We start from the raw sequence: 25,207 nt of genomic DNA, 5'->3' as shown, positions 1-25,207 counted from the left end.
ACATTAGGTAAAAAAACAAGGAAATCTAAAGAAACTATTGACTTTAGTTAATAGTAATGTATTAGTATTGATTCATTAATTATAAATCATGTATCACACTAAATATAAGATAATAATAATATAAACTAGGAATGAGGTATACAAGAACTCTCTGTACTATCTTTTCAATTTTTCTGTAAATCTAAAAGTATTCTAAAAAAATTAAGTCAATTAAAAATTTTAAAAAATACCGGCCATGCAAAGCAGCAGGAAAATATGACCTACAGTCTCAAGAAAACTCAAGCAATAACAACATGTTAGAAATTACAATAGTGGTGGAATTAGCAGACAAAGACATTAAAACAGCTATTATATATATCTTCCATTTGCATGAGAATGTAGATGAAACAAGAACATGGTAAGGAGAGAAACTGAAGATATAAAAAGACCCAACTTTTTGAAGAAATGAAATGTATCTGAAATGAAAAACATCTTGTACAGGATTAACAGAAGATTAGACAGTGCAGATGAAAAGATGAGAGAACTTGAATAGCAATAGAAGCTATTCAGAATGAAGCACAGAAAGAAAAAATGCTAACAAATGCTGAACATCAATGACAAGTGAGACAATTTTAGGTGGTCTAACATATGTAAAATTAGAGTTCCAGAAGGAGAGAAGAAAAGGTGGATAGGTAAAAAAAACTCTTGAAGAAATAATAGCTGACATTTTCACAAACTTGGTGAAAACAATAAACCCATTGAGCCAAGAAACTCAATGAACCACAAACTAAATAAATAAAAAGAAAACACACCAAGACCCAGCATAATCAAACTGGTGGAAACAAGTGACAAAAAAAGTAAATCTTACAAGGAGAAAAGAGATAGTACATACAGAGAAATGAATATAAAAATGATAATATACATCTCATCAGAAACTATACAAGTGAGAAAACAATGGAGTGACTTTTTATATTAGTGAAAAGAAGTCCATTAACCCAGAATTCTATATGAGGGAATATATCTTTCAAAAAAATAAGGTAAAATAAAACTGTGGTGGTATCCAAACATTATCAAGAGAAAACCCAATATGTAGTGAAAGATGAAAAAAATGACATAAAAATGGAGATTGATATTAAGAGAAACAAAAAGAGTCTTCTAGATCAGCGTGGACAGTACTCCATATGGATGAACCAGAGGCCAAAGGGGGGGGGAAAAAAAGCTGAAGGCAAAGCGAAAGAAAGAAAAGGGGGAAAGCAAAGCAAAAGCAGTAAAGGCAGTGAAGGGTTTGGCCTGGTAGACTCTTAAAAACTTGAAAAATGTCACATGGGATAGATCTTTGATTAGAATGTATACATTAGTTTCAGCTTCCACCAAATGAAAACTTTATTTCCATATTTTAACTTGGCCTTTTTCAATTTAAACCCAGCATAACTTCTCAAATTTGTTTTGGGAACTTCAATAAAGTATCTTTTTTGATGGAGTTAAAAAAAATCAAAAAGATTGACATTATCAAGTTTTAGCAAGGATTTGGAGAAACTGGGACTCTCATCCACTGGAGGTGGCAATTAAGATGGTACCACCACTTAAGAAAAAAATGTGATAGTTTCTTATAGTTAAGCATATACCTAACATACAACCTAGCAATCCCATCACTAGATATTTACCCTAAAGAAATTAAAACACAAAGATTTGTAAACAAATGTTCAGGCAAGTTTATTCATACTAGCCATAAACTAGAAACTACCCAAATGTCCATCAGTTGGTGAATGACTAAGCAAATTGTGATGTATCCATAAAATACAGTGATTGATACATGCAACAACATAGGTGAATCTCAAAAAGCATTTTGCTAAGTGAAAAAAACCAAACAGAAAAGATTACATAATGTATGGTTCCACTTATATGAGATTTTAGGAAAGACAACTAAAGTGAAATAAAGTAGATCAGTGTCAGTGGCTGAGGCCAGAAGAAAAGGATTGACTGCGAAGGGGTATGCGGGAACTTGCTGGGATGACAGAAATTTTCTATATCTTGATTTTGGAGATGTTTACATAAGTGTATACATTTGTCAAACTCATCAAGTTGTACTTTACAATTGGTGAATTTTATTCTGTGTTAATTATACCTCAGTACTGATTTTTTTCAGTGTCAGTTACCTGGAAAAATTAACAAGGATGGATTTGTGATTTTCATTAAATCAGTAACTACAAATAATAATGAGTCTATATGAAGTCCAGAAAAAACTTTATTTAGAGCTTTATTTCTGTAACGATTTTTATTTAGAACTTTATTTTATGTTCTTGAAATGTCATTTGTGTTCTTTTGTCCTGCTCAGTTTTTTGGTATCTGCAGGATGACAAAAACTTAGTGTTCTTATTAGGCACATCTATTGCAATAATTGGTTTTCTTTTGAAGCACTTAAGATCTCTAAGCAGTCTCCTAAGATGAGATACTCCATGTTACGAACATCAAGCACAAGAGGAACTGTATTCATACACATGATGAGTATGTACAGTAACCTCCTCCTCCAGGGCAGAGATGCCTTAGGGACTTATATAGCTGTTTTAGAAAAACATTAAAATATTGGTTGTCACATTTGATAGAACAATCCAACAAAATCGTAGGCTGAGAAGTAATTCGGACATCAGACTCTGTTTACCAGTACAAAGTCATAAATTCTTAGATGACGGTAAGAGAAGAAATTGAGTCATACCAACTAGCCTTCTTTAGGCTAAACTTCACCCCTCCCTCTGTCCAGACGCTAACGTACTATTTAGGGCCACAGAAGACGTCCCACAGATGAAACATAAAGTGAGAGCCCCAGGAACAAATAACTACTATCCACTGATACCTGGAGAGAGAGTGGACTGCATTTCCCTCCACATCATATACTGGATGGGACCTCTGAACAGGCCTGGGTTCAGCTTTCTGGAGATAAGCTCTCTGGGTGTCAGCACCCTCATTCCTTGCTCCAAGCTGCAGGGGACATAAATCATTTATTCTTAGACCTCCTCCAGGGACTGAAGGAAGGGTATTAATACCACATGGAAACACTTACCTATCCAAGAGAGGTGTGATGTCCTAGGAGAGGAAAGGAGAAATAGAAAGGTTAGATGCCTGTTCATCAGCTCCAGAAATTTCTTTGGTCATACAGGCCACCACCAGAATTTGATGGTCAAAACTGCGCTCCTATGCAGATGGTCCCCATCCCATTGCCACCAACTCCTCTCATCCTCCATATGCCTTTTCTGATCTTCATCCTTCATCTATCCCAGGATAAACTGGCTGACTTTGCTCTGATTTTCTAGAGTTCGCTTTTACAGGAAACAAGAAAGAAATTAAGGTTAAGCTGTTTTTACCTACACTGCCACATAGTCTCAGGAGAAAAACACAATAGGTATTCCAACCCCAAGGCCACTTTTCCTTACTCTGGCTAATTAAGCTTCTGAGCACTGAGGTAGTAACCAATGCCACTTTAGAGGTGAAGCCTGAGGAAGCAGAAATTGACCAATAGCTTTTCAAACAGGTCAATTTATGATTGCTGAGAGCCAGTAAAAGATACAACTTAGGTGGCAACATTCTTACTTTTGAGAAATAAAGCTTCAAATTTCTTTATGGAGAAATATTAAAACATGCTGGTTTTAATGGCATTTTATTATCTTCTTTTCTAAGAGTGTGAAAGTAAAGCTTAAAACTGAGTATAAGGTAAAAGCAGCCTCCTGCTTTTCTCCCAAGGAATCTTAAAAGCACTACAGCAGTTTTTTTACCCTCCTGCAGGGGAAAATCTGCTTCTACATCCTTTCCAACCCTCTTTCCCCCTCTATTGTACCCATAGTCATGTTGGTATGGAGTCTCACTTTGAGAAAGTCGAAGGAGTTCTGCTGTTCCATCCGTGCCTGGATGCTCACCAACATCTCCTTGGCTAGGAGGCACTGTTCTTGAATGTGGCTCAGATTCAGCTCCATCTCCTCATTCAAGGCTTTCCCCTCTTCTCGGAGCTCATTTAAAGCGTCCTTTTCTTTGCTGTGCAGGAACTGATGCAGCTTTAGAAACTCCAAGGAGATGTGTTGCTGCAGATGTAGCTTGTTTTCCTGGAAAACTCCATGATTATCACCATGGTAATTACTGAGATTAACACTTGGGGATGGGGGCCCACACCACTAACACTCACACAACTTGGGAAATACTATAACAGGAAAATGCATGCAAATGGCTGAGTATCAACATTCAACTGTACTAAAAGGAGCCCTTTGGGAGACTTACTCTGTCTTTCCCAGCTAGTTTAATAGTTCAGCACGAAATAGTCAAAAGTCATCCTAGGTTCCTATTGCAGTACTGAGGTGGGAACCAATGCCATATTAAATAAGACCATGGGGTTAATCAAACATTTTTAAATGAATGATAATTCCCTTTTATCCAGAAGTACAAACCAATATCTACCAAGTGATGCTGTTAGACTGGGTCCATATGAGGCTGGAAGAACTGTCCTTTTTTAAGAAATCAGAACTGGGGAGATGCCATTCCTGCTGCCAGGACAATATAGAAGAAGCAAGAGATGGGCAATGTCTGAAGCACTGAAATTGATAACTGCTACACTGGCATCTCTTTTCTTAGGTGACCTCAACATCCTCATGGGTATGTCATCTGACATCCTGGCTTCTCAGTTCCTCATCATCATTTCTAGTGATTTTTACCTTTATCTACTCGTTCTTTTAGTCACATTGAGGATTTTATCATCCCCAGCAATTGTACCGTCTCTAAAATTGCTTTTTATGCTCACTTACTCAGGTACCCCTATTGCAACAGTTATTGGGTCTCATTGAAACTTTCTGTTCATTGACCCCTTCATTTCCATTCATCACCTTTTCTCTCTTCATGTCCCCTATTATCCAGCTTACATTCTATGGTCAATCATTATAATTGCACTCTTAAAATAGTCTTAACTCTCACTGTCCTCTAGGTCAGACTTTTCCATTTTTCCTTTTACCTATTTCACCACTATCTCTCAGTCTTATTTGTTGGTTCTGTCTCCTCTAACCAAGCTCTAAATATTAGATTATTTGATATTCTGCCCTGGGCTCTTTCCCCTTCTCATTCTACACTCTCTTTCTAGGTAATAGCCTCTCCTCTCACAACTTTAAATACAATCTATATGCTGACTTCTTATTTTCATCCTAGAGCAACTTCTGAGCTCCAGATTCCTATATCCAACTGTCTATTTGATATCATCACTCACCTCTCACATCTAATCAATCACCACATGCAGGTAATTTTTATTTCCAAAGCATATGCTGAAGCTATTTATTTCTTTTGATCTCTACTGCCTTTCTAGTCCAAGCCATCATCATTCTCTGGGATCACTGCCACAGCCCTCTGCTAACTATTATCCTTGTCATTGTCTTTCTCCAATCCATACTCCACACAGCCACCAGACTGATGCTTTCAAAATGAGATGAAGCCATGTCCTATTTAAACCCTTTAATGACTTCTCATTATTCACAGGATGAAGTTCAGAATTCCTAACATTATCTACAAGGGCCTACATGATTGGCCCCATATCTGCCTTTTCAGTCTCATCTTGCTTACCATGATCCAGCTTAATTGGCCTTCTCTCTGTTTAACATAGCAACTAACTTCCTGTCTCAGAAATTTTCCGTATGCTCTTTCCTCTTCACAGAACATTTTCCAGGCAATTTCCTTCATATTCACCTCACCCAGTTCACTTGGCTAAGGATAACACTTACCCTTTCAATTCTCAATTTTTAATAAGTGGCTTCTTCAAAGAACACCCAGTCTAGATTAGATTCTCCATTTATATGCTCTAATATACCCTATATTTTCATTTATAGTAGTTACCACAGTTGTTGTTTTATTGTTATTGGTGGGATTGTTTAATTAACATCTATCTCCCACCATGGTAGGAATATAGTGTCTAGTATAATACCTCACCCACTCAATAAATATTTGTTGAATGAATGAATGTTGACTGTAATAGCTGAACTAGGAGCTCTTACAACAAGAACAAGATCCTCTTGAGACATCATTTCCATCTATCCTTCTTCTTTCCCTCATTGTACATATTTCTTCTTCCAGATGCCAAATGCCAGAGAAGACACCCCTCTATAGAATAATTAATGAAGAAACAGAACTCCCAGTTTATTCCCCCAACCTAGGAACTGATTTGCCAAGTCTCTTAACCATTAAGCTCCTGTGAAGTTGAAAGTATAAGCAATAGTTTTATTTAGTTTTAGGGAAGCTAGGAAAGATCAAATCAGATGAGAAAAGCCAGCAATCTGAGAGACCTTGGTTCAAAGGTGCCTGGTATGTAAAGGTACCTTTCCACCCACATAGCTGAAGTTACAAGGAGGGTATATTCCGGTTGTATCTCATAACCCCTCTACCCTGCTCCTCACCTTGTGAGCAGCAATAGCATCTTTCTGCATGTTCCTCAGGGACTGAAGTTCCTTCAGGGTTGCCTCCAGTTGACCCTGATGGATGGTAAGCTCCTCCTGGGAATACCATATAGAATTAACCCATGGTAATTGAGAGATAAAGGGCCATAAGGGACATCTCCCCCAAAGCCCCAGGGTGTCAGGGGAAAAAAAAGGAAGCTCTTGCTACAAAAGTTTCCTTTACCCTGTATCGTAATTCCTGTCTCTTCCAAAAATTGTGAGGAAAATTACAAGCAGCAGAAAAACTTAGTTTTATCCTCTTATTAGCTAACTTCAGGGGTTTGAAGAAGATAACAGAGCTCTATATATTTTCTACTCTAGTTACACTGTTCTCACTATCTATACTTTTACTTGCATTGTTCTCACTTAAAACACTCATTTCTTCCTTCTGCCCATCCAAATTCAAATAATTTTCCAGTTCAAACTTTCTTTCACCATGCCTCTCCTGACTGTTTCAGTTTTCTCTAATCTCCTCTGAAATTCTAAACGTTTGTGAATTACAAATGTGACAAAAATTTAGCTCACAACAGTAGACTATCTTATATTGCTTTAGTGGTTTTATTCATTTTAAACTTGACTAAATTTCAAGACTTTTATAACAAAAGCAGTATCTTATATGTCCATATTCTGTACAGTGTCTAGTAGAATGCTGTCGTGGCAGGGTTTGGGTAAATATTTGATTGACTGAGGGAGTAGACCAGAGCTCCTTCACTGCTTTCCTATAATTGGCAACTATAGAAAAAGAACTTTGCAAGATATGTTGTATTTTCTGAGCACTCTGAGCTTTCTAGTAATCATCTGAATAAAGGGGTGGTATTGGAAGAGAGAAGAAGTCCAACAAAAGATTTTTCCCAGCCTTACTAAGGAATTGCTCAAGATTGCTCAAGACCCAGGGCTCACCCACCGTGAAGAAATGGACAGCATCAGAGATCTGCAGGAATTCTTTAGACTGCCCCACAGACAATCGAGCATCTTTGCATTGAAAGCATATCAGTTTCCCGTCTGGCTTACTGAATAGTTTCAGGTTCTCTCCATGCTCTGGGCACTGTGGATGGCCCTTGAGTAGGGGTAGCTTCTTAATCTTCTCTACCAGCTTCTCCAGTACAAGGTTAAATGTACAGTTGCTGTATTGACATAGCATCTTACACTCAGGACAGAATGTTTCTTTTGCTTGCTGCTTCCAAAAGTTTTGGATACAAGACTGACAGAAGTTGTGGCCACAGCTTAGCATCAGTGGATCACGAAACCAATCATTACACAGTGGGCAGTGTAACTCCATAGTAATATCTTGTATCTGCGCTTTAGAGGGTATCTGAGTGATAAAATCATTCACTTCAACGTAGTTGTCTGGGTCAATGTTGACGGAGGGGTTGGAAGATACCTTTGGAAAAGAACAGCTAAAATGAGTTTTTCTTTCTTATTGCCCATTTCAGCATTCCAGGATAGTGGGCTCTATTCCTAAAGGAGCTGAGAATTGGTGCAGTCAGAGTAAAAGCACCATAATCTCTTCTTTGAAAGTGATCAATAAATTCATTGTTATCTAACATCATAGTTTATTACTACTCCCAACATTATTAAACTTTAATAGAGAACCAAGGCAGAAGAAGAAAGAGTACTGAATCAAAGAAATGTATTTCATTGTACATCACTTCTTTCACCCACTTTCTCTGTGTTTCAGTTGAAAGTTTTACTTCCAACTTCTGTTCTACTAGTTATTACCTTTTTGGGTTTTTTTGTTTTCTGGAAGTCATATGCAAAGAATTGGAAGATCAGTCAAGATTCCTCAGTCAATGGCATAATATCACCAACCATAATATCATCCAGGCCCTCCACCCATCCTTTTTAAAAAACACATTACAGAAATAACATTTATACAGAAAAATGCAGAATCATAAGTGTACAGCTCAATAACTTTTTACAAAATGAACACATCTGTGTAATCATCACCCCAATCAAGAAATATTTTCAGCATCCCAGAAGCTCCCCATACGCCTGCTTCAAGTCACTATCCCTCATCAAGGCTGACCCCCATCCTGACTTCCAACACTATACATTAGTTTTGCCTGTTTTTGAATTTTATATAAATGCAGCCATGCAATATATACTCTTTTGTTGTTGGCTTCTTTGGTCAACATTATATTTGTGCAATTTATTCATATTGTTCTATATAGTTGTGGTCCATTCATCCTCGTTGCTGTATAGTATCCATTGTGTAAATATACCATAATTTATTTCTCCATTCTACTGTTGATAGACTTTTAGGTAATTACCAGTGTGGAGCTATTATAAATAGTGTTGCTGAGAACATTCCCGCTCATGTTCTTTGGTGAAAAAATGTTATATACAGACATACCTTGGAGATGTTGCAGGTTGGGTTCCATACCACCACAATAAAGTGAATATCACAGTAAAGTGAGTAACACAAAATTTTTGGTTTTCCAGTGCATATAAAAGTTATTACTGTAGTCTATTACATGTGCAATAACATGGTATCTAAAAAATGCACATACCTTAGTTAAAAAATACTTTATTGCTAAAATATGCTAACCATCATCTGAGCCTTCAGCGAGTGGTAATCTTTTTGCTAGTGGAGAGTCTTGCCTTGATGTTGACAGCTGATCAGGGTGGTGGTTGCTGAAGGCTGGGGTGGCTATGGCAGTTTCTTAGAATAAGACAACAATGAAGTTTTCTGCATCGATTGACTCTTCCTTTCATGAATGATTTCTCTTTAGAATGCAATGCTGTTTGATAGCATTTTACCCACAGTAGAACTTCTTTCAAAATTGGAGTCAGTCCTCTCAAACCTTGCCAATGCTTTATCAACTAATTTTATGTAATATTCTAAACCCTTTGTTGTCATATCAACACTCTTTACAGCATCTTCACCAGGAGTAGATTTTATCTCAAGAAACCACTTTTTTCCTCATCCATAACAAGCAACTCTTCATCTATTAAAGTTTCATCATGAGATTGCAGCAATTCAGTCACATCTTTAGGCTCCACTTCCGATTCTAGTTCTCTTGCTGTTTCCACCACATCTGCAGATACTTCCTCCACTGAAGTTTTGAACCCCTCAAAGTCATCCATGCAGGTTGGAATCAACTTCTTCCAAACTTCTGTGTATGTTGATATTTTGACCTCTTCCCACGAATCATGAATGTTCTTAATGGTATCTAGAATGGTGAATCCTTTCCAGAAGGCTTTCAATCTACTTTGCCCAGATCCATCAGAGGAATCACTATCTAAGGCAGCTATAGCCTTACAAAATGTATTTCTTAAATGGTAAGACTTGAAAGTCGAAATTACTCCTTGATCCATGGGCTGCAGAATGGATGTCATGTTAGCAGGCATGAAAACAGCATGAATCTCATTGTACATCTCGATCAGAGTTCTTGAGTGATCAGATGAATTGTCAATGATATTTTGAAAGGAATCTTTTTCTGAGCAGTAGGTCTCAACAGTGGACTTAAAATATTCAGTAAACCATGTTGTCAACAGATGTGTTGTCATCTAGGCTTTGTTTATAGAACACAGGCAGAGTAGATTTAATGTAAATCTTAAGGGCCCTAGGATTTTCAGAATGGTAAATGAGCATTGGCTTCAACTTAAAGTTATCAGTTGCATTAGCCCTTAGCAAGAGAGTCAGCCTGGCCTTTGAAGCTTAGAAGCCAACCATTGACTACTCCTCTCTAGCTATGAAAGTTCTAGATGGCATCTTCTTCCAATATAAGGCTGTTTTATCTACATTGAGAATCTGTTGTTTAGTGTAGTCACCTTCACCAATGATCTTAGCTAGATCTTGTGGATAACTTGATGCATCTTCTACATCAGCACTTGCTACTTCACCTTGAATTTTATGTTATGGAGATGGTTCCTTAAACCTCATGAATCAACTTCGGCTAGATTCAAACTTTTCTTCTGCAGCTTCCTCACCTCTGTAAGCCTTCATAGGAAGAGAATTAGGGCCTTGCTCTAGATTAGGCTTTGACTTAAGGGAACATTGTAGCTGGTTTGATCTTCTATCCAGAGCACTAAAGCTTTCTCCATTATCAACAATAAGGCTGTTTCACTTTCTTACTATTCACATGCTTATTGGAGTAGCACTTTTAATTTCCTTCAAGAACATATTCTTTGCATTCACAACTTGGCTAACTGGCACAAGAGGCCTAGCTTTTGGCCTATCTTGGCTTTTGACATGCCTTCCTCACCAAGCTTAATCATTTCTAGCTTTTGATTTGAGGTGAGAGACATGTGACTCTTCCTTTCACTTGAACACTTAGAGGTCATTGTAGGGTTATTAGTCAGCCAAATATCAATATTGTTATGTCTCAGGGAATAGGGAAGCCCAGGGAAAGGGAGAGAGACAAAGGAATGACCCATCTGTGTAGCAATCAGAACACAAACAACCTTTATCGATTAAGTTCCCTGTTTTATGTGAGTATGATCTGTGGGGCCTCAGAACAATTACAATAGTAACATCAAAGATCCCTAATCACAGATAACATATTATCTGTGATAATAAATAGAATAATAATATATAATTATATATTTAATTATATAATAATAAATATAATAATATGTAATATCTCATATAATTAATATAATAACTTGAAAGTTTGAAATATTACAAGAATTATCAAAATGTGACACAGAGACACAAAGTGAGCAAATGCTTTTGGAAAAATGGCACTGATAGACTTGCACAGCACAGGGTTGACACAGACCTTCAATCTGTAAAAAATGCTCAATGCTATTAATAACATTCTTGTTTGTGTCTCTTTGTGAACATGTGTAAGCATTTCTCAAGGATCTGTACCTAGAAATAGCATTGCTAGATCATGGGATATGTAACTCTTTACCTTTACTAGATAATACCAAACGGTTTGCCAAAATAAATGTAGCAATTTACACTGTACTAGCAGAGGATGAAAATTTTGGTTGTTCCATATCCTCACTAACACATATTATTGTCAAATTTTCTATTTTTTGCCAAACCAGCAGGTGTGTAATGGTACCTCAATGTAACTTTAATTTGCATTCTTATGATTACTAATGCAGTTGAACGTTTTTTCACGTATTTGTGGATCCTCTTTTGTTAAGAGAAGTGTCCATTTAAGTCTTTTGTTCATTTTTTTCTAATGAGTTGTTTGTCCTCTTATTGATTCAGAGTAGTTGTCTATATATCCCAGTTACTAGTTCTATTTTGGTTGTGTTGTAAATATCTTCTCCCACCTCTCAGTATATGGCTTGTCTTTTCACCCCTATTATAGTGTCTTCCCATGAACAGAAGTTCTTAATTTTAGTGTAATTCGGTTTATAAATCTCTTCTATTTTATACTTTGCCTATATTAGAGGTGAGTCCCTACAGAGAATATCTGTGTTTACTTCTGCTTGGAGATCCAGATTACTACCAACCTCCACTATTTTATGTTAATATTATTGGTTTCAAGTCTCTAGATCATAAAGGGATTGTAAATTTTAAGCCTAACCCTGTATGAGGGCAAGCTTGTGGTTAAAAATTCTCTAGGGACACTCTTGTTTATCACTCAGACCCCAGATCAAGATAGTTAAGTTTTGTTTTGTTTTGTTTCTCTTTGCTACTCCTTCACTGAGGATGTAGCTCTTCAAATGTTTTACCTTTATTCAAGGTTCTCAGGTCCAACTACATACTTGGTGTGGGTCTAAAGATTGTTAAATCTGGGTTTTCCTGAGATACACAAAAGGTCTCAGTGCAGATACAGCTCTCAGTAACTCCAGCCCATCTCACTGCTTTCCAATCTGTATTCTTTGGAATTTCTTTTTACTTTCTTTTACACTCAAGTATGCATTACAAAGGATGTTTGTTACAGCTTAACTGGCATTTCTAGATGTTCTATAGTGGTAGGTTTTCCAGGATAAATGGTTCACAGTTTTGCCAGAAATGGAACTTAAAATGTATATCTTCAAGTAATTTTTAAAGAAAGTCTGAATAGGGAGTATATTCCATTGGAATAATTTCACTTCCAGTAGTAGTAACCCTATTTTGTCCTAGCATTTGAATGATAGCTTGTGTAGGTTTAGAACTTTCAGTTCCAAACCTTTCCCTCTCAGTACTGTATAGACATTTTCCATTATTTGCATTTAGTGTTATGGATGAGAAATCCAGTGACAGTTTGATTCTCACTTCCTTTAGGAAGGAGTTTATTTCCCTCTAGAAACTTGTAGGATTTTCTCTTTATTTGGAAATTCACAAATTTTTAGCAAGATGGCTCTAAGTTTATTTCTCTTTTCAGTATTTCTCAGTATTAAGTGATCTTTTTAGCCTAAACAATCAAAACGTTATTTAGCTCAGATAATTTTTATTTAACTTTATTGGTTATTGCTTCCTTTTTATCTTCTGTTTTCTTCCTTTAGACTTCATATTAGATGGACATTAAATCTACTACATCTAACATCTTTGTCTCGTAATTTTTCTTTAAAGCTTCTCCCTCTCTCTCCCTCCCCCACCCCTTTACATTCTAGGAGCATTCTTAAATTTGATATTCTAATCCACTAATTCAGTTTTGGCTGCATTCATTCTGATATTCAGTCCTTTCTCAGAGCTATTTTTGGCTAGAAGGCAATCATGTTTTTAACTTCCAAGACTGCTTTCTTGTTGTTTAGTTATTCCCTTCTCAAATATTCCAGGATGAAGTTGTTCTCTTTAATCTCTATTGAGATGTAGATTAAAATTTTTTTTAGTTCTCTTTTGTTTCTGGTAGTAACTCTTGTTTCTTTGTTCTGGTTATTTGTTCTGCTGGTGTAGCTTGAGATTTCTCTTTCATGTTGTGGGTATTACTCAAAATTTCTGATGATTCTTAAATATCCATTTTATGAATGAAAGCCTAGATCTATTAATATTGCAGTTCTGTGGGTCTCTTTGGCATATAAGAAGTTAGTGCAATGGCAGATTTAAATGAATCAGATGGAATGTGCCAACAGATAAACATCCCTTCTGTGTGTGAAGGTCCCACATCTGTTGTAAGAATTTGAAGTTACCAGGAACACTGTCCTGTTCTCTCTCCAGCTTTCACTCCTACACTGAGAGAATATTCCTGCATTGTTTAGAGAGAGGCTCTTGCCAGCTGTACCTGGCACTAACACAAAGCCGGTTTACACAGAGCCAAGAACTGGTCCATCTCTGCCAACCTCTCAATTAATACTCAGTTGAACTTTAGCCTTATTCTACTGTAAGCACAGCTGACTTTGAACTTAAAGTTATTAAAGTGTTTTGTCAGGATCTAACACTTCAGCAGTCTCTCCTCTAGAGTTGTGCTGCAGATTTTTTATCAGTTTGGTTTCTATACCACCAAATCCCATTTTCTTTATATCATTCAAACATTCCCCAGTGTTCTTGGTCGACTCCTAGCAATTCACTATGTTCTAGCACAGGTGTGGATTTATTCTTTGTTATATGTATACTTTATGAAATTTGTATGGGATTTTTGAGAAGGTGGACAGTATGTGCAGCCTGCCATCTTGAACTGGTAGTTCAAAGTAATACATTTTAAATCACAGAATTTCAAGCTTTAGTACTCTTTTATTTTTATTTTTAAAATTTTTTTGGGAATGCCACGCAGCATGTAGAATCTCAGTTCCCCGACCAGGGATTGAACCCACTCCACCTGCAGTGGCAGCGTGGAGTCTTGACCACTGGGCCACCAGGGAAATCCCACTTTAGTAGTCTTTTAGATGCTGCATTCCTGGCTGTACTCTAACTATACCACTTACATGACCACCTCTCTCTCTATGTGTAAGGCTAAGGGCCACAAATCAAGGGCAAGTTGTGGGGGAAAAAACATACAGAAATAGTAAAAGGGGAAGAAGAGAGAAGGGCAGGAAAGATTCTTTTCTGGCCAATTAGGACCCAGATTCTGAGTGATTTAAATAAGCCAGTCTTTTTTACTCTCAAGCTGATCGCTGGAGCCAACAAATATGCTCTCACTCTACCTAGACTCAGGTGTCCAAGTCCAAACTCAGTGGACCAAGCAGGCACTATAATTACCTAGTACTTCCCACCCCTCATTTTGAGAAGAGAACTCAGGAAGAAAATACCTTCTTTCTCTGTAGTTCTGAACACTTTGGGGATTTCAGTTTGCAGAGCCAGCAGAGGCTTCAGATAGACTTTAAGAACATCAGTCAATAAAACAAGAGTAGCTTTGATAGGTCAGGCAAAGCATTAAACTGAAAAAGGAGCCCAGCCCTTCCTATTGATTAATAGTAACCATTGAACACTTTTCTACAGAAGAACATTGAATTGGGCCTTTAGCAGCTGCCTGATTCATTTTATTTCCTCATCTATACTAAATATGCTTAAGCTCTAAGTTTTAAATTTAAGTACAAAATGCAGTAGATTAAAATTTTCAGTTCCGTACTGACATCACTAAATATGGCAGAGGAGGAAGTCAAGGGAGAACTCCACAAAAACAACTAATAAACTTGCAAAAACTGTCAGAATCAACCTTTGCAGAACTCCAGGACCTAGTAAAAAAAAAAAATTACAACTAGGGGAAAACTAAAGAAAGAAGCTGCCACATTGTAGTAAGAATGTACTGTAGTGTTTTCATTCACTTACCATCCCTCACTCTCCAAATTGGTGGCAGCCATGAAGATGGCAGTTGCACTCTTGGTGCAAGTTGCTAGTGCCAGAGGAAATATGTACCTTATTCTCAAAGAATTATGGTAGTATTTTCCACTTTGTCTGGTGGCTCCCTCAAGGGTCAGAACAAGGGCTTGCCTTTGTTTTGTCTAACCCAGAGAGTTCCCAGGGCTGGGGCAGCTCCTGGGAGGCTTTTGCTTAATGTACTTAAAGGCAAAAGGATTGGATACAGCAGCCTGTGGGAAGGGATAATAGGACAAGCCCAAAAAGCCTTGGAAGGAAGTTAGAAAATAAGATATGTGGGGCATAAGAGCTTTTAAAAGCTCCAGTGTATACTGGGGAGTCAAGAAACCCAAGTGCATGCCCAGGTCTGGATATGTGTTCAGAAAATGCCTGAGAAGACACTAAGCTTTCACCTCTGGCTGACCATCAGGCTCCACATGAGTGAGAAGTAAAGGCTAAGGCAGAGTTGTAAGTGGCCTGGCTAAATGTTGAAGGAGTGCCCAACACAGAGCCAACTGGAAAAGACTGGAAGATTACATTTTATTTTTCTTTTTTTCTCTTCTTGGCTCCAAGCATTTGAGCCAAATTTTGTCAAAACACTAGCTGACCACTAAGTTAATGGAACATAGGTTTCAGTGGCCACACATGACAGAGATAGCAAACTAAAAAAATAGTTTAGAAAAGTCACTAAGTGAAAAACAGCAACCCACAATAAGCAGAAAAAAAAAACAAAAACAGGTAGGGAGAATTTCATTTCCAGAGTTGCCACATTATAATATACAAAATATCTAGTTTTAAATAAAAAAGCCATGCAAAAAAAACAAGAAAGTATGACCCATTCACAGGGGAAGAAAAATCGATAGAAAATTTCCCTAAGGAAACCCAGGATTTGGACTTACTAGACAAAGACTTTAAATCAACTATCTTAAATATGGTTAAACAGCTAAAGGAACCATGGACAAAGAACTACAGGAAGCCAGGAGAACAATGTCTCATCACATAGAGACTATCAATAAAAAGATAGAAATAATGAAAAGGAAGCAAATAGAAAATTTGGAAATGAAAAGTACAATAACTGAAATTAAAAATTCACTGAAGAGCAGAAAGAGAAAAGAATGACCAAAATGAACAGAGCCTAACAGACCTTTGGGACACTATCAGGCATACCAACATATGCATAATGGAAGTCCCAGAAAGAGAGGAGAGAGAGAAATGTGCAGAAACTGTATTTGAAGAAATAATGGCTGAAAAGTTCCCAAATATGATGAAAGACATGAATCTATAAACATCCAAGAAACTCAACAAACTCCAAGCAGGGTAAATTCAAAGAGATCATGCCAAGACACAGTGTAGTCAAACTGTCAAATGACAGAGACAAAGAGAATCATGAAAGCAGAAAAAAAAAAAGCAGCAGTTCATCATGTACAAGAGAGCCTCAATAAGATATACAGCTGATTTCTCCTTCAAAAACGTGGAAGCCAGAAGACAGTGGGATGATATATTTAAAATGCAGGAGAAATAAATGTTAACTAAGAATTCTATATTCATCAGAACTAACCTTCAAAAATGAAAGAGGAGATAAATGAAAACTGATGGAGGTAATCACTAGTAGACCTGCTCTACAAGAAATGTTAAAGGGAGTCCTTCAGGCTAAAATGAAAGGACACTAGAAAGTAACTTGAAGACATTAAGAAATAAAGAACAATGGTAAAGGTAAACATAGGTAAATATAAAAGACAAAATTGTTGCAGTTTCTGGTTTTTAACTCCTTTATCATTTTTTAAATTCATAAAACAATAATTTTAAGCATACATTAATGGGCATATGATGTATAAAGATGTAATTGGTGACAATGACAACATAAAGAGAAGTAACAGAGTTTTGGTGTACTATTGAAACTAAGTTGGTATTAATTCACACTTGATTAATGTGAATTGAATTTCTAGCTTGATTGTTAGAAAATTCAAATACTAATTTTAATCCCCTGGGTAACCAATAAAGAAAAATACTAGACAATATATAAAAACAATATATAGAAAAAGAAAAGGAAAGGGAATCAAAATGGGACACTAAGAACAAATTTATTTGAATGCAGTAACAGAATTTAGAAACGAAAAGATATTACATGTAGAAAATAAATAGAAAAATGGCATAAGTGAGTCTTTCCTTATCAGTAATTACTTTACACGAAAATGGATTAACCTGTGATTCAAAGGCAAAGATTGAGAGAATGGATAAAAAGAACATGATCTAACTATATGCTGTCTACAGGAGATTCACTTTTTTTAAATAGTTTTTTTTTAATTAATTTATTTATTTATTTATTTATTTTTGGCTGCTTTTGGTTCTTTGTTGCTGTGTGTGCCTTTCTCTAGTTGCGGCGAACAAGGGCTACTCTTCGTTGCGGTATGTGGGTTTCTCATTGTGGTGGCTTCTCTTGTTGCGGAGCACAGGCTCTAGGCACGTGGGCTTCAGTAGTTGTAGCTCACAGGCTTTAGAGTGCAGGCTCAGTAGTTGTGGTGCACGGGCTTTGTTGATCTGCAGCGTGTGGGATCTTCCCGGACCAGGGCTCGAACCCATGTCCCCTGCATTGGCAGGAGGATTCTTAACCACTGTGCCACCAAGGAAGCCCAGAGATTCACTTTAGATCAAAACCATAAATAGGTTAAAAGTGAAAGGATGGGAAAGATATTTCATACAAATAATTACCAAAAGAGAGATGGAGTGGCTACACCAATGTTAAACAAAAATTGACTTAAGACAAAAATTGTTATAGGAGAAAATAAGGACATTATATATTGATAAAAGGGTCAATCTATCAAGAAGAGATAACAATTATAAACATATACACACTTAACAATAGAGCACCAAAATATGTGAAGCAAAAACTGACAGAATTGAAGTTAGAAATAGATAGTTCTACATTCATAGCTGTAGGCCCCAATACTAAGCTTTCAATAATGAATAGAACAACTAGACAGAGTATCTATCAGTAAGGAAATAGAGGACTTGAGCAACACTATAAACCAACTAGACCCAACAGACATATATAGACCATTCTACCCAACAATAGCAGAACACACATTTTTACCAAGTGCACAGAGAACATTCTCCAGGATAGACCATATGTTAGGACACAAAATAAGTCTTAGAAGATTAAAGTCATACAAACTATCTTCTCTGACTACAATGAAATGATATTATAAATTAAGAGAAGGAAACCTGGAATTTAACAAACGTGGAAATAAAGAACAACTCTTAAACAATGAGTCAAAGAAGAAATTACAAGTGAAATTAGAAAATACTTTGAGATGAATGAAAACAAAAACACAAAATACAAAAACTTATGGAATGTGGTGAAAGCAGTGTTAACAGAGAAATTTGTACTGATAAACATCTACATTAAAAAAAGGAAGATCACAAATCACAAATCAACCTAACTTTCCTCCTTAAAGAATTTAGAAAAGCAAACTAAACACAAAGCTAGCAAAAGAGGACATAAAGATTAGAGTGGAGATAAATGAAAAAGAATAGAAAAACAATAGAGGAAAGTAATGAAACCAAAAGTTCAGTCTTTGAAAAACATCCACAAAATTGATAAACCTTTAGCAGGACTGATGACAGAGACAGAGAGAGAGAGGGAGGGATGGAGGGGGGGAGGTGGAGAGAGAGAGATGGAAGGGGGCAGAGGAGGGGAGAGGAGAGAAAGAGAGGAGAGGAGAGGAGAGGACAGACTGAAATTACCTAAATCAGAAATGAAAGTAGCGGGACTTCCATGGTGGTGCAGTGGTTAAGAATCCACCTGCCAATGCAGGGGACACGGGTTCAAGCCCTGGTCTGGGAAGATCCCACATGCCACGGAGCAACTAAGCCTGTGCGCCACAACTACTGACCCTGTGCTCTAGAGCCCGTGAGCCACAACTACTGAAGCCTGCGCACCTAGAGCCTGTGCTCCGCAACAAGAGAAGCCACCACAATGAGAAGCCCGCGCACTGCAACGGAGAGTAGCCCCCGCTCGCCACAACTAGAGAAAGCCCACGCACAGCAATGAAGACCAACACAGCCAAAAATAAAATAAATTAAATAAAATAAAAAAGAAATGAAAGTAGGGACATTACCACAGACTGTACAGAAACAGAAAAGAATTATAAGAGAATACTATGAAAAGCTGTATGCCAATAAATTGGATAACCTAGATGAAATAGAAAAACACAGAAATTACCAAAACTGACCCAAGGAAAAATTGAAAATCTGAACAGACCTATAACAAGAGATTGAATCAATCATTTAAAACCTCCCAACAAAGAAAAGCCCAGGACCAGATAACTTCACTGGTGAATTCTACCAAACATTTAAAGAAGAATTAACATCACTCCTTTCCAAACTTTTCCAGAAAATAGAATAGAAGGGAACATTTCCTAACTCTTTCTATGAGGGTAGCATTTTCCTGATATTAACACCAGATAAAGACATCACAAGAAAAGAAACTAATTTGAGTTTTCTTTTCACAAGATAGTGAAAAGGCAATTCACAGAATAGTGGGAGTGGGGGGCAATATTTGCAAATATATATACCTAAGGGTCTAGAATCCAGAATATATAAAGAACTCTTACAAATCAACAACAAAAAGATGCTCAATTTACAGATTAGCAAAGGACTTGAACAGACATTTCTCAAAGAAGATAGACAGATGGCCAACAAGCACATGAAAAGATGCTCAACATCATTAGGGAAATGCAAATAAGAACTACAGTGATATCCCACTTCATACCCACGAAGATTGTTATATTTTTTCATGGAAAATAACAAATATTGGTGGGGATGTGGAGAAATTGGAACCCTCATATATTGCTGTTGAAAGTGTAAGATGGTGCAGCTGCTGTGGAAAACAGCTTGTCAGTTCCTCAAAAAGTTAACCAGAGAATTACCATATAATCCAACAATTCTACTCCTAGGTATATACCCAAAAGAGTGGAAAACAGATATTCAAACAAAAACTTGTATGTAAATATTAATAGCAGCACTAGTCACAGTAGCCACAGATGGAAACAACCCAAATTCCATCAGTTAATGAATGGATAAACAAAATGTGGCATATCCATAAAATGAAAGGTTATTCAGCCATAGAAAGGAATCAAGCACTGATATCTGCTACAACAACATTATGCTAAATGAAAGAAGCCAGACATAAAAAATCACTTATTATATGATTCCATTTATATGAAATATCCAGAATAGGTAAATCCATAGAGACAGAAAGCATATTAGTTGTTGCCAGAAGCTGGGGGACGGAGAAATGGGAAGTGACTTCTTAATGGTATGGGGGTTTCTTTGGGAGGGCGATGAAAATATTTTGGAACTAGATAGAGGTGGTGGTTGCGCAATATTGTGTATGAGCTAAATGTCACTGAATTGTATACTTTAAAATGGTTAAAAAATGATAAAATGGTTAATTTTATGTTATGTAAGTTTTACCTCAATTTTAAAAGATTGAAGCTATATCTGACTCCAGAGCAAGAATTTTTATGTTGTCAGTATCCTGCATTGAAGAATGCTGTATTATAGCTACTATTATCAAAAAGTAGCCACCAGAAGTGGCTTTGAGCTCAATACCTAAGAGTCTGATGAAGTAAACATTCAATAATTCCAGCTCTGTTCTAATGACCATACTTGCTGGGGCATAGAAGTGGGTAAGATAGAGGCTCTGCCCATGAACTGCTCATATCTGGGTTTCCACTAGCACTTGTGGGTCAAGGCAAAGTACAACTAGAAGTCCCTGGCCCATTCTTCTTCCCCTCCCGACCCCCTCACCCTGTCCCATACCTCATAAGCATGTGTGTGGAAAACCTAGCCCACAGAACCAAGCTCCATACATGTACACACACCCCTACACACAGCTGCCCTTTAGGCACACAGTTGCCTATGGGAGCTATGGAAGTCCTAACAGTGGACTCAGAATCTTTTGGACAGAGAATTTTAGAGTCCTGGATACATGGCATGTAATTTAAAGTAGGAAAGAGCATAGGCTCTGTGGGCTCATGGACTCCTTATCTTGTAAAGAGGAACATAGCTGGAGGAGGGTGAGAGTGGGAGCCTTAAAGCATAAGCCAAAGGAAAAGCCCTTCAATGCCCAGGTCTAGGGGTGGTACTTCCCTACCCACTCCACTCACCCTTTTCTGTCTCATCTGAGCACCAGCCATGGATAGAGCCTGTCTCTGCTCTGGAATCAGCAAGGAGAGGCTGGCCTGAAAGAAAGTCTGGTGTTTCATCTCACAGGTCACACCTTTACCAGAACTGAATTTCTGGAGCCTCAGGGACCCTGTGGGGTTTGTCTGACTTAGCTGTGTGGAAGACCTTGCTGTCACCATTGACTTCCCAGATTCCAGGATTTTGGACTCTACTTCCTGCAGAGTTTTCTGCCAGAATTCCTGAAGTGACCTTGCCCACCTTAGACTTTCCAATGCCAGGATCCACTGCTCCCAGCATATTCCATTACCAGCTCTCTGTATTCTTACCTTTTCCTAAATGCTAAAGATGAAAAGCTATGATCCAGGAGTATAAAAATGGGGACTGAGATGAAACCTCCTCAAAGTAGGAGGATAATTTGTATCAATATAATGAAGATAAGTATGTTTTAGGAGAGAATAATAGATGGGTCCCTGATGCATGACTAGGGGTTGTGGTCAAGGGAAATATATAGGATACTAAGATGGGACTTAAAAGATCAAATCTTGGGCAGGCAAAAGTGAGGAAGATTATTATGGGGGGAAAAGAAATGTTAAATGTACATACACTGTTTTTCAGTTTGCACACTGTGGCCTCTGAAGGATGAAAAACTTAAATATAGACAGAAGATTTTTCCTGAGGCAGAATCCCTGAGGATTGGTCCATGGGTTAGTCTCATGCTCTCGAAAGGAAAACTAGAACTCAGAACTTGCTTTGACACTCAAGTCAGTGGTAGAATCGAGGGAATCCAAAGAATTCTAACCCTAAGACCAGAGCTGTCTCCATCTTCTGTACATCCCCTTGAGAATCTGAGTATCCAGAACTCTTTATTCTTCATTTCTAACCCTCCATTCCCAGTCATAACTTTGTGTTTGCCTCTATTTGTGAGCTTAGTTTCACTCATAGTCAGATCTGTTCTAGCCAAAGGAACATGGCTAAAAATCCTTTGCCTCACCATCCATCAAATTCCATACTCATTGATGACTCTTTCTTTTGCTCTCTTTCCATACCTATATCTTCACCTCTTTCTATCCAAATTCTTTAGCTTGAGTCCCTAGACCTTTGCTCCCTAGTTTCCCACACTGCCTGTGTTCCTTACCCCTGATACCTGGTCTTCCCAAACCTGGGTCTTGCCTGCCTGAACCAAATATAGCCATTTTCTCTTGGAATATTACCTCTCGTGTATTCTCTGCAGTCTTTCTGAAGCTCATATCAGACAAATGTCAGAGTCTCTCACTCTAGCCCACATTCCTCTTAATTTCCTTCTCATATTCTCTAACTCCATAGTTCTCTGTGCTTTGCTCTGGACATTTCTCCCCACTCTTGTTTTATGGACGCTACTTATATTTTTGTTTCTTTAAACATTGAATGAGGTGAGTTCTTCCTGAATCAGCTGTTTGCAAGAGACTTGCAAGAGGGTGGAGGCAGTACCATATTTAAGGCCATTTTCTTTATGAAATAGTATTTGCATGAGTTCTTATAGCCCTTGCTTTTTCCCATGATTAGCATTTCAGGGTTGCTTACAATGCAGAGTCTATGTCCTTCACTATTCCTCACCAACAGACTGCTTTCTACAAATATAGCTGTTTGTCCCTTTTCAACTTCACCTTCCCTATATCTCAAGTCTTTGTGTCAAATGGGTGTAAAAAAAAGCCCCTACTTCACTCTGCTTGCCTCTTCTTATTGTTCAGTACAAGGACTTGTGGGTCTTGGGTCACTTTCTTTGGAGAGCTATGTCACTCTCACTTTGTATAAAATCTGCATCCTTAGGCATCCATTATCACATTCCTGTTTGACTTTCACTATATTGGGCAGTTCTTACTCATAGGTTGTAGTCCAGGCTTACAGGTGTTTCTAGTTACATCACAAAAAAAGTTTGTCTATTTTTCACTCTCCTTGTAGTTTTGAGTTAAAGAGGGTTGAATTTCTGAGAAGAGGAAAAAAAAATCACTGTTTTTATTCTGCCATTTGAAAACCGAAGCTTCAACTGTTTTTCACAATTTATCCAACCATTTTATGTTTTCAGAGAAGGGTTGGGGGGAGGGAAAGGGGAAGATATTTCAGTATGTCCTCTATACACCATCTTAACCAGATTGAGTAAATGGACTTACAGCAATAATCAATATGGATGCCTCTCTTCAAAGATTACAAGTTAAATTTCCTTCCAGCCACAGGAATGGGGACTCAAAGTCAATATAAACAGTGTTATAGAAAAGGCTATGCACTATTCTTCGCACAACTGAGATTCACCCCCAATACCTACTCGATATATTAATCACAGTTGCTGTCGTTCCCATAGTCCATGCTAAAGGTTAAGCCTGAACATAGCTTGTGGCCTCCAATCCTTCTCCTGGGCCACAGGTGATGAAAATACAGGTGGGCTTCTGACTGATTCCATGGGCTGTTCAACAACTCAATGAAAAAAGATGATCTGGGCAAACCAGAACCTCTTGCAAATTTAGCTCTGGGAACAAAAGAGAGAATCAGGAAATTGACAGTCGAAGCAAAAGCTTAAAGATTTCTATGAGGTAGAGTTTGGGACAGAAAGGTCATGACATGGAGAATCATAAGGAAACAGAATCTAAGAGATGAATTTTAAACAGGAGGCAAAAAAATGCAGAGATGTAGGGTGGAAAGAGTCAATTAGTTGGTAGAGACAAGAATTACACATAGAAACAAATGTGGAGAGTGGCTCTGTTATGTTAACCACAGCACTGTCCTTTGGCTTTTCCTGGATTCCTGTACCTAACACAACACCTTGCCATAGTAGGGCCTCAACAAATGCGTTAGAGGGATGGATGTTTATCCTCAGGATAAGTGAGGCTACCTCTTTGCTTAAGGTAACTTGTCTGAATCTCTGCTCTTGTTACAGACCCTCTACCCCAGCACTCTATAGAAACTGTTTTCTTAAAGCTTGCCGTGGAGTTTGCTAAACACTCATTTAATGACTTATTCTTCATTCTCCTCGATTTATTGAGTCTCTCCTTTGGCTCTTGTAGTGCAGCACTGTCCTAGTTCTCTTGCCTCTGACCACTCCCCTGCCTCAGCTGGTTTCTCTTCCTTTTCTTCTCTTCCTGAGTAAATAATCACCAAGGACTGTCTTCAGCTCTCTTCTAGTTCTATACTCTCTTCTTACCAAGTGAGCTATTCATGCCCGTAACTTCATGTATAGCTGCTATAGAGGTGACTCCCAAATCTGAATCTCTGGGAGCCTACATCTCTGAGCCCACAACTGGGTCCTTGAAACTCAACACGACTTAAACAGAACGTGTCTTTCTTTCTAAATCAGTTCCTTCTCTTGACTTCCCTATTTCTATTGCACTACCAGTATCTCAGTTTTGAAATCTGAATTATCTTTGGCTGCTTTCTTCTTCATTCTCCATCGTCTAATCAGTTGCAGAGTCTAGTTAATAATGCTAATAGAAATAATAATTGCTAACCCTCCTCTGCCTCAAAAATCTTCTGTTGCTCTCCATAGCCTACCAAAATAAGTTTTGTGTTTTTTTAAAGGGCCCCAGAATTCAGAATTCTCTACAACATGTTGCAAACTCATATTTCTAGTCTTATTTCCTATGGTTCTGTTGTACAGTGAGAATTTTAAATTTACCATCCCTTTACATATTAATGATTCATTTAATTCCATTAACCAAAGATAACAAATGATTTTCTAAAAGATTATTCCTTTTTTTTTTTTGTACTAGGCTGAATGGGAAATTCTGTGGAAGTAAAGAGGAAAAAATGTGTTTATTCTCCACCCTCTCTCAATACGTGCTCAGAAAAATTATGCCCATCAGGGAATATGAAAGGACAAAAAACATTGCATTTTAAGCCACTCAGACTATCTTGAAAACTTTAAAATTAGATACATTCTGTATAAGATAAAACTTGTAGACGAACCTGGCCAATTGAAGGTGATTTAAGAGAAAGTCTT

General features: G+C 37.6%; 1 protein-coding gene across 3 annotated transcripts in view; it reads right to left on the bottom strand.

Annotated features, from left to right (window-relative positions):
* Positions 1–25,207, bottom strand: part of TRIM69 (tripartite motif containing 69) — a 54,303-nt gene that overhangs the window by 9,464 nt on the left and 19,632 nt on the right. Inside the window, exons 3-7 of one of the 3 annotated variants that reach the window (XM_082388785.1) lie at positions 7,336–7,812; positions 6,393–6,488; positions 3,837–4,115; positions 3,038–3,060; positions 2,831–2,955 (exon numbers count right to left, since the gene is read on the bottom strand). In XM_082388785.1, coding sequence (XP_082244911.1) covers positions 2,831–2,955; positions 3,038–3,060; positions 3,837–4,115; positions 6,393–6,488; positions 7,336–7,812 — 1,000 coding nt within the window. The remainder of the gene's footprint in view (positions 1–2,830; positions 2,956–3,037; positions 3,061–3,836; positions 4,116–6,392; positions 6,489–7,335; positions 7,813–25,207) is intronic. The other 2 variants (XM_082388783.1, XM_082388784.1) reach the window with 2 other exon arrangements.

The sequence above is a fragment of the Balaenoptera borealis genome (genome assembly GCF_965194805.1).
Source record: "Balaenoptera borealis genome assembly, chromosome: 3".
Classification (NCBI taxonomy): domain Eukaryota; kingdom Metazoa; phylum Chordata; class Mammalia; order Artiodactyla; family Balaenopteridae; genus Balaenoptera; species Balaenoptera borealis.
The sequence above is the reverse complement of the archived record's forward strand: the minus strand, read 5'-3'. Positions and strand labels throughout refer to the sequence as shown.